Source organism: Trachypithecus francoisi, unplaced genomic scaffold (genome assembly GCF_009764315.1).
Source record: "Trachypithecus francoisi isolate TF-2019V2 unplaced genomic scaffold, Tfra_2.0 Lachesis_group7, whole genome shotgun sequence".
NCBI classification, from domain to species: Eukaryota; Metazoa; Chordata; class Mammalia; order Primates; family Cercopithecidae; genus Trachypithecus; species Trachypithecus francoisi.
In genome coordinates this window covers 26,086,968-26,099,252 of record NW_022681472.1, presented here as the reverse complement: position 1 = coordinate 26,099,252, position 12,285 = coordinate 26,086,968, and the positions used below count along the sequence as shown (strand labels likewise).

At 41.0% G+C, this 12,285-nt stretch overlaps 1 protein-coding gene and 1 non-coding gene across 5 annotated transcripts in view; one reads left to right on the top strand and one right to left on the bottom strand.

Moving 5' to 3' along the window:
- Positions 1 to 210: 210 nt before the first annotated feature.
- The window catches only part of TRAM1 (translocation associated membrane protein 1), a 33,453-nt gene continuing 21,378 nt past the window's right edge, over positions 211 to 12,285 (top strand). For 2 of the 4 annotated variants that reach the window (XM_033203387.1, XM_033203386.1), the window contains exons 1-4: positions 211 to 1,045; positions 9,058 to 9,121; positions 10,851 to 10,972; positions 11,095 to 11,211. In XM_033203387.1, the coding sequence (XP_033059278.1) occupies positions 923 to 1,045; positions 9,058 to 9,121; positions 10,851 to 10,972; positions 11,095 to 11,211 (426 nt within the window). In that variant the 5' untranslated portion in view covers positions 211 to 922. Of the gene's footprint in view, positions 1,046 to 1,351; positions 1,602 to 9,057; positions 9,122 to 10,850; positions 10,973 to 11,094; positions 11,212 to 12,285 lie in introns of those variants that run through there. The other 2 variants (XM_033203389.1, XM_033203388.1) reach the window with 2 other exon arrangements.
- Positions 4,468 to 4,574, bottom strand: LOC117079721. The gene has a single exon (XR_004435573.1). It is a non-coding gene; the product is annotated as a small nucleolar RNA U13 (small nucleolar RNA).

Genomic DNA, 12,285 nt, shown 5'->3' with positions numbered 1-12,285 from the left:
TCCTGGTTTGGGCAAAACGATAAGAGGAGGACGTGTCTTTATCCACGATCCTTTTCAACTTTTTGATTACTAAAACATGTTAATTTACATATACGTGAAGCCAGTAAGCCCAAACTGATCCCTTCGTCTTCAGTCTGAGGCCAGTGGGGGATGGGGGTAGGGATGGGGACGGTGACGGGGACAGGGATGGGGGTGGGGATGGCCAGGCAGACCAGAATAGGGTCAGCTTTTTTTTTTAAGTTCGTCCAAACTTACAAAGGGTAGAAATAAGTCCCCAGGAGTGCTTAACTCTAAGGTTAATTTTTTAAGGCAGATGCTAAAACTGGAGAATACACCGTACCCCTGTGGAGTCAGGTAGTATTCGTAGTTTTATATTATCCTGACGGTGGCAGTCACTTGTAGAAGTGGCAGTGTGCAACAGGCCACTGACACCCAATCCCTGGGTGGCCAGGAGGGCGGGAGAGCACCCGGTCGCGGTCTCAGGCTGCTGAGCAGGCGGAGGAAGCTCGCGCCTCAAACGACTCCCAAAGCCGGGCCCGGTGCGTAGCAGGGGAGCGCCGCTCACGTTCCAGCAAACTCGCCCGGCCGCGAGCCTGCGGCCTCCGGTCCCCAGGTGGCGCTGTGGGCTCGCGGAGGAGGCCGCGGCACGAGCGAGCGTCGTCTCCCTGGTGCGCATGCTCGCCGCCGCTGCGGGCTGGCTGTTTTTTTTGTTTGTTTTTTTTTTCTTTTTTTTTTTTTTTTTCTCCCGGGCGGCCCGGCGGCTGCGTACTGGCTGTGGGATGGGAAGTGAAGCCCCAGCGAGCGGCTGCAGCGGGGCCGTGAGGAGCAGCCAGGGGGAGGCGGCGGCAGCGGCGAGTCGGTGAGCAGCTGGGAAGAGCAGAGCCGGGGCGGAGCACCTGCAGGCGCGGGCGGCGGCCCCACCATGGCGATTCGCAAGAAGAGCACCAAGAGCCCCCCGGTGTTGAGCCACGAATTCGTCCTGCAGAATCACGCGGACATCGTCTCCTGTGTGGCGATGGTCTTCCTGCTGGGGCTCATGTTTGAGGTGAGCCCGCCCCGAGCCCCAACCGCCTGCCCCGCCACCCTCTGCCCGGGCCCGGGCTCCAGCTGCCAGCCCCGGCTTCTTCGCCCAGGACCGCGGGGGGCTCGGGTCCGGGGTAGGTGCGGACCCCTCAGTCCCCGAGGTACAGGCCTGCCCTGCCCCGCCCCACGCCGGCGGCAGCTCCCCGGCGGCCGGCCCGGGGATGCAAAGTCTCGGTGGGCCTCATCGCGGCCCGCAGGGGGGTGGGGACCGCCGCGTCGCCCCCTTCCTGACCCGCCGCCGCCCCCTCCCGCCGGCTGCGCGGCGCAGTTCCTGGTTCCCGCGAAGGGTTACGTGGCAGCCGGCGAGGGGCCGGCGGGCGGGCGGGGGCGGCCCCTGCGCTGCCGAGCTGGCTCGGGGCGGGTGGGCGGACTTGGGGGTACTGCCAGCATCGGCCGCGGAAGCGTCAGCCCCGCGAGGGCCGAGGAAGGCGGAGGCTCCGTCCCGGGTCTGAGGAGTGCCAGCCTGGAGGCCACAGGCCTGAGTGACAGGGGGGCCCCCCTGTAGCTCCGAGATTGGGGTGAGCAAGAAACCGGAGTCGGGCATCTGCTTTCGACCTGAAGGGCGGTGGCCGCCGGGCACCCGCACAGTGGAGGCAGGCCGGATTGTTTTAATTTCTGTCTTTTCAATTGGTATTATTACCAGTTAACGAACTTTTTGCCCTAATGCTTTAAAGAAACAAGCTCTGATGGATAAATCGAGGTTCTGAACAGCGGTGCCAAGGAGTCGAGTAATTTTGTTTCTTGAAGTAGGAGAGGATAGGAATGTCAGGAGTGTGTAAATTCTCTTCCCACGTATCTAGTATTTTGATGGCTTATTTAACAGCTGTTGAATGTGGATGATAAACTTTGCAAGGTGAACGAGTAACATCCTACGTTTTTCCCCTCGCTCCTCAATACACGCCCTCATTCCTTTGCTTTTTTCCCTTAATTTTTATCTGGAGCCCTTATGTCTCAGTAAATACACAAATTATTTTGCTCCTGCCTTGTTTTGTCTCCTTTCTCCTGCATGTAACAAGTGAGAGTAGAGATTTTGGAGTATTTTTAAGAGTCTATATTTCCAGAGTCTAGGATAGTGCCTGGGACATAGGAGTGCTTAAAAAAATAAGAGCGACGTTAAGAATCCTTGAGAAAACCTAATGCAGTGATATTACCAGTGACCAAAAGGTGAATACATTTTTTTCATGGAGCCTATTTTTTTTATTTTAAAATTAAATAATATTTTAACCTTATTTTCGCCTCTCATCAAATGGGCTTTTCTGGATCTAGATACAGATATCATTTACCCTTGATTGTGTCGTGCGTGTTTGAAACCACTGCTAAGGATGTAGCAGGCATAGTTAAAGGGTAGGTAGAAGGGAACTAACATTCTCAAGCTTTAAGTCTGGGCTGTGCCACCTACTTCCTGGGTGCCCCAAGTCTGAGTCTCAATTTTTCTGCTCTTTATAAGGAAATAACATCACCTGTACTGTTCTCCTCACAGTCATTTTTTGCAAGGTTCAGATAATATGGTGTGAAGGTAAATACAGTGCTAGGCCTGGTGCGCTGGCTCACGCCTGTAAGTCCCAACACTTTGGGAGGCCAAGGTGGGAGAATCACTGGAGTACAGGAGTTCGAGACCAGCCTAGGCAACATAGGGAGAGCTTGTCTCTACAAATGATTTTTTAAAAATTAGCCAGGAGTGATAGCACGCACCTGTGGTCGCAGCTGGGCGGCTGAGGTGGGATAGTTACTTGAGCCCAGGAGGTGGAGGCTGCAGTGAGCCAAGGTTTCACCACTGCATTCCAGCCTGAAGGACAGAGCAAGACCCTGTCTCAAAAAAAAAAAAAAAAAACAAAAAACCCAACGCTAAACATTTGTATTCACTTTCTGAATTTGATACTTGTATATACTTTCTACTTTGATCTTAAAGTGATACTTTAATATATGTAGTATATTCAATTTTATGTAACTTGTAATAAACCGTCTCCACATGTTAAGATTTCCTGACTTTAAAAACATATTTTAGGGGTACTGTGACCTGCAAGGTATATTTGCAGTGCTTTGAATGAAATGAAATATAAATCAGAAATTCTGACACATAGTATAACTTTGATTTTATGTAAACTATTTTACATTCTCTTACTTTATTTCTAGGGAAGTCCACCACCTATACCTTGCCTTACATGTTAGTGATTTTTTTTAACAGTGGATTTTCACCTTTATATAAATTTATAAAATTTGAAAATCTAAATAGACAAAAATACTAGAGGTTTTTTAAGTCAATTCAAAAGTGAGCATTAAAGTGATACACAAAAGTTTCTGCGAGTTGTTCCTTTTTCTTACCATATGTTAAGGTGTTAGGATTTCAAAGCATGTTATCTATATATAGGAATGTGTAGACTAGGTTAGTTTTGCTATTCGACTTTTGAAACAATTGCTGCTGAATCTCAAAATTAACATAATTATAGAATTACAGTACTTGTGCTAGAATAATAGAGAAATTGATTTTTTTTGCAGAATTGTTAAGCCTGTTGTGCAGATACATTGAGGAAATGTCAGAGGATTTATGGTGAAATCGACAGAAAAATTAACAAAGAAAGAAATACTGTATTACTAGCCAAAATGAAGAAGCAATGCAGATACACTGTAAAAGCATGGATTCTGGAGCTGAAGGGATTCATGTTCAAGTTAGGGCTCTGCAGCTTGCTAACTGGGTGACCTAGGGCAGCTCAGAACTGAAGTTTCCTCATCTGCAAAATGGGGCTTATTGGGTTAGTCTGATAATTAAATTAACCAATATGTATTAAACCTAGTTCAATGCTTGGCTTGCAAGAGGCATGCAATAAGTGGTAGCTATTATTATTCTTTAAAAACTCACCAAAATTGGGAAGTAGAAAGCATTTTTATGTGAGAGAAGGGCCTGGAATCTCTTTAGTTAGCATCTAAAGAGATTATACATACTGAAAAGGCTAACAAAGTAGTCTGTTTGGTGGTAATGTAAGAGTTTAATTTCCAGGGAACTTCACATTAATCAAAAATTGCGTGTAAATTTTAGAATCATAGTTTTATTACAGTCAGTATCTGTCCACGTAATTCAAATCATAGTATACAATGAATGGCTTCATATTTGAGTTAGGAAAAATTGAATGGTCAAAAAATGTTAGGGATACTTGGGAAGCTTTCTGAAAGTGAGGATGTAGAGGAGGGGTGAAAAATTAGGGATTCACAAGAGAAGTATTTCTTTTAAGGAGTGTATAAAGGAAATATATTCAAAAGGAAAGATATTCAAAATCTACAAGTTCTTTATGCCATACAGATTTTGGGGACGTTTACAGTTTCAGCCATCTTGAAACAGTTTTCGAGGTTTGGGGGATTTTTTTCTTTTTCTTCCCTTTTTTTCTTTCTTTTCATGACAGGTAAGGTTTTCAGGTCATAACAAAGTTTGAGGGAGAGACACATCTCACATATAAGTGTGAAACCCTAATCATCACACTTGTGAACTACAAAAGGGTCTCTCTCTCTTTTTTTTTTTTTTTTTTGAGACAGGGTCTCACTGTGTTGCCTCGGCTGGAACTTGACCTCCTGGGCTCAAGTGATCCTCCCGTCTCAGCCACCTGAATGTCTGAGACTACAGGCACGTGCCACTGAGCCCCACTGGAAGTGGAATTTGATATTCAGAATTGTCTTTACTTTTCAGGGATCCACTCTATGTAGTAGTCACATCTTCCTCTAAAACAAGGGCAAAATAGTTAACATCTCTATATAACAAGAAAAGATACCAAACCCCAACTAGTGACACTTAATTAAAGAAATGTTATTGTATTCATGACATTGTGTACAGCATAGAATTAGGTATTTCATTTCAGTTTCTGGTAACCTATTTAAAATGCATCTGAATAAGTCTCATTTCTTTTTTCATTTTTCCATTTTTGTAAATGGAGAGCAGTACTGTAAATGTTCAAAACTCATAAATTCAGGTATTTTTACTTTTGAGTGCATTATATATATCTCTGTAGCCTATTTATATTCTAAACTAACTTATCTTACTACTAATTAATTGTGGTGTGAGTTGAACTGAAGCAATGCTAGCAGTGTGTGAGGCTTAGGAGGCCTGGAAATGGCTGGGAGCATGACTGCTGGCTTAAACTTGAAACTTTCTGGAGTGTGTAGTTTACATTTTTCCTCTTCTTCTACTTAAAGTCACATGCTAAACAAGCTGGAGGCCAAATTTTAATTTTATTTGGAAGCCTGGCTAAAAGGATAATCTAATTTTTGCTGCTTTTAGAATCTGATGCTAAATTTATGTTTGAAGAATCTCATTTGTTGTTTGTAAAGGATTCTTTTTGAGACGGAGCCTCGCTCTGTCACCCAGGCTGGAGTGCAATGGCGTGATCTCGGCTTGCTGCACCCTCCGCCTCCTGGGTTCAAGCAATTCTCCTGCCTCAGCCTCCCGAGTGGCAGGGATTACAGGCACCCGCCACAACACCCAGCTAATTTTTGTATTTTTAGTAGAGATGAGGTTTCACCATGTTGGTCAGGCTGGTCTTGAACTCCTGACCTCAGGTGATCCACCCACCTCACCTCCCAAAGTGCTGGGATTACAGGCGTGAGCCACCGCACCCAGCCTGTAAGGGACTCTTTAACGAAGTGTTCTTAGGTGTGACAGTGGTGACTTCATATTACAAACTGGAAACAGATATGTGGAGTATTTGTGTGTAAAAGAGATAGAGTGTATATATATATACATATATAGTTATATATATATAGTTTTTATATATATTGTGTGTGTATATATATTGTTTAGACTGTGTGTATATATAGTCTAAACAAAGATAGCAAAACTAAATGAAATGTAGTGACCACTCAACTTTACTAAAAATAATCACAAGAAAGTAGTGTTGCCCTGGAGACTCATGTCATCATTCTGCTCTAATGAGTCCTTGTTAATGACCCAGATTTTAATAGAGTAGCCTCAGTAGCCTTTTCAACTCAAGAGACCTTCATATCTAACCCAGTTGAGCAACTCACTTTACTGACCGTATCCTGCACTTTGTCATGCAAGCCTGACTTCTTCCACTTCCTGAATTCCAGGATAGCAGAGTTCAGCTACAACCTACGTTTTGTTCACCTCCCTTGTTCTAGTCATAAGTCGGTTCTCTACCTAGTCAAAGCTGTTGTGGTACCGTAGCCCCCTTTCCCTTTCTCCAGTATGTTAGCCCCCTCATTGTTTTGCCTTTCTTCCTGCAGTCTTTACTCCACTATTGGCCTTTTCTATGCCTCTCAATTCCCAGAGAAAGTCATACTTATGCTGGTAGATAATATTGCAAATCAAAGGTTTCTAACCTCAGACTTTCACATCCGGGATCTTTTTACTTTCCCTCGCCATCTCCTTTCCCTATGGGAACTGTTTAAATAGTGATCATTCACATCCCCATTATGCTTAATATGTGACATTGCTTTTTTCCCATACAGGGAAAATAAAAGTTTATCAAGGGTGGTTTTCCTCATTTTCCTGTCTTTTGAACTTAACTGTCCCGTCCATTACTGCCTTCTTCCCATCTAAGAGGAAAAGTTGTTCAAGAGTGCAATACTCAGTCCTTACAATTTTGTTCCCTACCATATGCCTCCATCCATTGTTCTCTTTCTATCCTGTGTGTTTAACTTCTCCCTTTTCCCCGGTGCCTTCACTGTTGCCCCCACACAAGCTCAATCTCTCCTACCCTAAAAACAACATAAATTTTGACCTGGCATCTACTGGATACCACTTTGTGCCCCTGTGTTCTTCAATCCACTGCGATGCAGCTCCTGCTCTCACTACTTAATTGGAATCACTCAAGCCGTGACCACTGATGACTTCTTTAATTGTCCGGTCTGTTGTTCTCTTTCCTCCCACATCTGTTTTGAAACTTTGACTTTATTAACCACACCTTTTAGAAATGTTTCCCCTTTGGCTTTTGGGACTCCAAGCTCTCTTTATTTCTTTTTCTGTCTCTCTGACCATTTTTTCTTAGTTTCAGTGACTTGAAGATTTTGCTTTTTTCCCTGTTCTCTCCATAGGTCTGATGTCGTCCTACTTCTCTACAAATACTATGCACTCCCCATATATGATTTATGTATTTTCACAGCTTCAGCTATTATCTGTAAAAAGAGACTCCCAAATCTTTATTTAAGCTGGATTCTCCCTACTGAATTCTACTGATCTGCCTTACTGCACATCTCCAGAAATCTCAGCTGTAGGTATCAATAAATAACCTTGTACTCTTTCTTCTAGCTTACCAAACCTTATTTTGTCTTCTGAGTGCCTCTCTATCCCACAGTCACTGTCTTAGTTCAGGCCTCATTATCTTTCACGTGGTCTTTTGCAGAAGTTTCATTCTTGGGTGCATGTTCACTCTGGTTTGTACTTTAACTGATATTTATTCAGCGATATTGATTACCTAATATGTACCAGGCCCCTTGCTGGGCTCTGAAAATCTAGTGATGAGTGGAAACAGGCATGGTCCCAGTTCTATTGGAGCTTATATTCTAATGGTTGAGACAGAAATTATTAATATAATCAAGCCAGAGTATGGTTTTGAAGGAAAGGAACACAGTTCTCTGAGATAATCTAACAAAGGAAATGACCTACTCTAGGAAGGCAGGGAGACTTCCTTGAAAAGGTGTGATGCAGCTGAGATCTGATGGGAAAGATTTTCCAACCGTATTTTAGATAGAACAGCATGTGCAGAGACCCTGTGGTAGAAGGTGCTGCAGGAGGCAAGGGAGCAGGAGGAAGTGATCTGAGATTGAGGCTGCAGAGGCAGAGGGAGGAGGCAGACCATAGAGTCCTGTGGTCACATTCTCCTAGAAAGATGGGAATCTAGTAAAGGATTTTTAGCAGGTGGGAAGGGGGATGTGATAACATGATCAGAAAATCATTCTAGTTGCAGTGTGGAGAATGGATCTGAAGGGGCCTGGGAGACCACTTAGGAGGTCACAGACAGCAATCCTTCTAAAAGACATAAATGAACTTTCCCATCCTCAAAGTTCTCCAGTTGTGCAAAAATGAAATCTAAACTACTTAACTCAGAAAACAAGGTCCTTTCTAGCACTCAATAATGTTTCTAGTCGTTTCTAACACTTCCTGATGTGCATCCTGTGCCTGGCCTTGTGTTCACTGCTACTTGACCTTGCCATGCTCTGTTTCTTCTATCTGTGCTGTCCTCTTCATCCCCCTTTGTGAACCTAGGGAATGCCTATTTTCCAGCAAAGCATAACTCCTTCATATTCTACCCCAGAAAAAAAAACCAACAAAGCTCATTGTTTATCCCAAGTACCCATAGTGCAAGCTATTAGCGCTTGTTCTACAGTATTATAACAGTTTATTTACCTATACTCTTCACACAATGGAGCTTCTTGTCATTAGGGATTATTTTATCCATCTTCATCTCCTCCTTTTTTGTCTAGCACTTTGCCTGGTGCCTGTAAAGATTGGGTAAGCATTCCATTTTTCTATTCTGACCAATTTTACCAGTAGTCAGGTCAGTTAAACAGTTATTGACCACTTAACTATGCTAGGTGTGTGGGATACTAACACACCCATACCACAGACCCTATATTTGATCTGCTTTTCTCATGCTAACTGTGCATCCTTTTATTTTATTAATTTATACTTAAAATTTGTCTTAATAGGAACTTTTTATTCATTGTGTAGGGCTAGAGTAGAGAATCGTTATTTGTCAAATAACTGTTTTCTGGAACTGCAGAAAATGTCTTTTGAAATCTTAAAGTTAAGGATGAATTACACAATCTTACCTAAACCACAGAAGAGTATTCTGGTGAATTACATTAGCTCCTTGGTAATCAGTAATTTCCATTGTGTCTGTCAGGGTTCCACAGGAACTAGGGGGCCATTGGTGCTTCAATTTAGGGACAGGTTTTATAAAGTTTTTGCCCCTGATCTGTTATTTGGGAGAGGGTCACAAATTGACTTGATCTTTTTTTCCTTCTTTCTAGATAACGGCAAAAGCTTCTATCATTTTCGTTACTCTTCAGTACAATGTCACCCTCCCGGCAACAGGTAGGTAATTTACACTAAGAATTTTCTATGTAAATAGAAATTCAGTTGAACAAACTTGGAAATTTTCATGAATACTAGGTCCTGCATTAATTAATCATCAGAGATCTCATCCATGATGTGACTGAATGTTATTTTGATCATTTTGTAATACAAGATCTGATGTTTTTGATTGACTTTACCCTATATGTGTTTTCTGTTTACTATATATTTTTGTGAATGGACTTGAAATTCCATAAAAGAATTTTGTTTTGCTTTCTCTGCCTTCTGTTTTTTTCCTAAGAAAATTATAAGAGATATTTTTAAAATTTGTTTAAATGTCATTGTTCATTCAAGGCCTCTAAAAGTACAACGGCAGATTTAGTTTTTCTGCAAGTTACATTTTGGACCTGTAATAGCAATCCTTCTAAGATTATTTTCACTTTTTCTTGTGCTCTACTTTTAACAATTATTTTGATTCCAGAAAATGTTTTCATAAACTCTAGGAATTATCTGGTAACAGCATCCAAACTATTAGGTTTTATTTCAAAAATGTTATTTCTTAATCTATGTAAAAATTAGGTGTTTCTTAGAAGTTGATTGTAATTTAATACAGTGATATAATTAACTAGCATGGGCGAGGGATGGGGTATTTTTTGGTTTAGGCAGTAAACTTGCACAGTTTTTTGTTTAAAATGTAAGATAATGTAGTATACCCCATTTAGTTGGGGTTTTTTTGTTGTGGTGGTGGTGGTTTATGTGTGTGTTTTTAAGAGACGATAGGGGCTTGCCAAATTTGCCTAGGCAGGAGTGCTGTGGCGTGATCATAGCTCACTGCAGCCTCCAGCTTCTGGGCCTCCCCAGGAGCTGGGACTACAAGGGCATACTACCATGCCCAGCTAATTTTTCAATTTACTATAGAGATGGAGTCTCTCTGTACTACCTAGATCAGTCTTGAATTTGGGCCTCCAGCAATCCTTGCCTCCCTAAGTGTTGGGATTACATGGGTGAGCCACTGCACTTAGCCTCTGAGTTGGGTTTTTGTTCAGTTATGTATAGTTTTTAAAATATTTAATTTAGTGATTTAGTTATCAGGTTACTCAAAACTACAATACTGTTTTGAAATTTGAATTTGCCAGAGAAGAATAAAGCTCTTCTACATATATGTTCCCCATAAACATAAAGTTTAAGAATAAGTGTCATCAATTCACAAGTATTCGATAAAGATTTGTTTTGAAAAATTATAGCAATTATAAGGATTAAAAACAACTTTAGTAGTTGCCTTTATCTCTGCTGCTTATAGATCAAAACTAAATCAAATACAGGTCAAATCAGCTTTTCCATCAGAATCATAATTTAGTGTGTAGTTTGAAAGTAGAAGTAGAAAGTTTCAAAAGCCCTTTGCAAAAAATAGGTCAATAGGCTAAGTATAACTTTATCAACCTAATTTATACCCCTGTGATAATATCAGTTTATTGAGTGTGGCCTCCTCTTCCCTCTTTTTTGGTGTTTGGTGGCTGTGACTAAAGTGTCAAATCTTTGTAAGTAATTTCTAAGCTTTAGATTTCTAGATAGTCTTGATTTTCATTGCCCCCCTAAGACTCAAGATGTCCAAGACCACATTATTTATGATGTTTATGTAGAACTTTTTTATTAGGTTATTCTTCTTTGTTTCCATAACTATGTTGTACTTAATGCTGTTTTTATAACCTTATGTATATTTTTGTGTATTTGTGTCCTTTTTGGTCTTCAGAAGAACAAGCTACTGAATCAGCGTCCCTTTATTACTATGGTATCAAAGATTTGGCTACAGTTTTCTTCTACATGCTAGTGGCGATAATTATTCATGCCGTTATTCAGGAGTATATGTTGGATGTAAGTATGCAGTCTTGGAAATCTATACTTTATAAAGTACTAGCTCTCCATAATCTGATAGTCATATATTAAATATAATTTATAATTTATTCTTAATTACTAATGGCTGTTTTTATTTTTAGAAAATTAACAGGCGAATGCACTTCTCCAAAACGAAACACAGCAAGTTTAATGAATCTGGTCAGCTTAGTGCATTCTACCTTTTTGCCTGTGTTTGGGGCACATTCATTCTAATCTCTGTAAGTATGTCATTCATTCTCATCTCTTTAAGTATGTCCTCTTAGGTTGTTGTTCTCCTTCCTTATCTAAGATTAGGAACTCTGCTAATGAATTAGTATAAGTTAAGAGTTTCAGTAATAAATCTCTTTTAGGTATTTTTTATACAGAAAAAAATCTAAACTATATTTACTGTTTCAGAAAGGCTTATTCATTTTTAGTCACTCTGAATGTTACTTTTATATCTTTTTTTTTTTTTTTTTTTTGAGACAGAGTCTTACTCTGTCGCCAGGCTGGAGTGCAGTGGCACAATCTCAGCTCCCTGCAACCTCTGCCTCCCGGGTTCAAGCGATTCTCCTGCCTCAGCTTCCCAAGTAGCTGGGACTACAGACGCACACCACCACGCCCAGCTAATTTTTGTGTTTTTAGTAGAGACAGGGTTTCACCATGTTAGCCAGGATGGTCTCGAACTGACCTCGTGATCCACCCGCCTCAGCCTCCCAAAGTGCTGGGATTACAGGCTTGAGCCACCACGCCCGGCCTTACTTTTATAACTTATTGTGATTTACAGATAACTCTGTATCAGCAAAAAACGTTAAGATGTGAGTGATACTCCTACTAGGTTACATGAGTTGTAATGTTCACAGTCATTTCCTTCTTTAGAAACAGCCCCAGTGTTTTCCAAGCTTCTTAAATGTTCTATAACTTTTCAGTTATGGCAATCAAAACCTTTAGTTGTGTCACTATTACTAATGAGAAAAAGGCAGTATTTGCTTTAATATTAGTGATAACAATCCCTTAAATTTATATGGTGTTCCATACTTTACATACTTTTGAGTTTGTCAGACACATAATTCTTTTTAATCACTATATTACAGATGAGTAACAGGAGTTTTCCAGGGTAAAGCACTTCATATTGGAGGTAGATTAAAATTCAGCTTTTTATTCCATTGCTCATTCGATTTTACTCTGCTGCTTTAATAATACTTTATAGGTAATATGTAAATTTTAGTTTAAAAAACTATTATAAATTTTTTAAAAAAACATAAAAGTTATGCTTCTGTGGGAAAATACTCTTACAAAAATCACTTTAGATT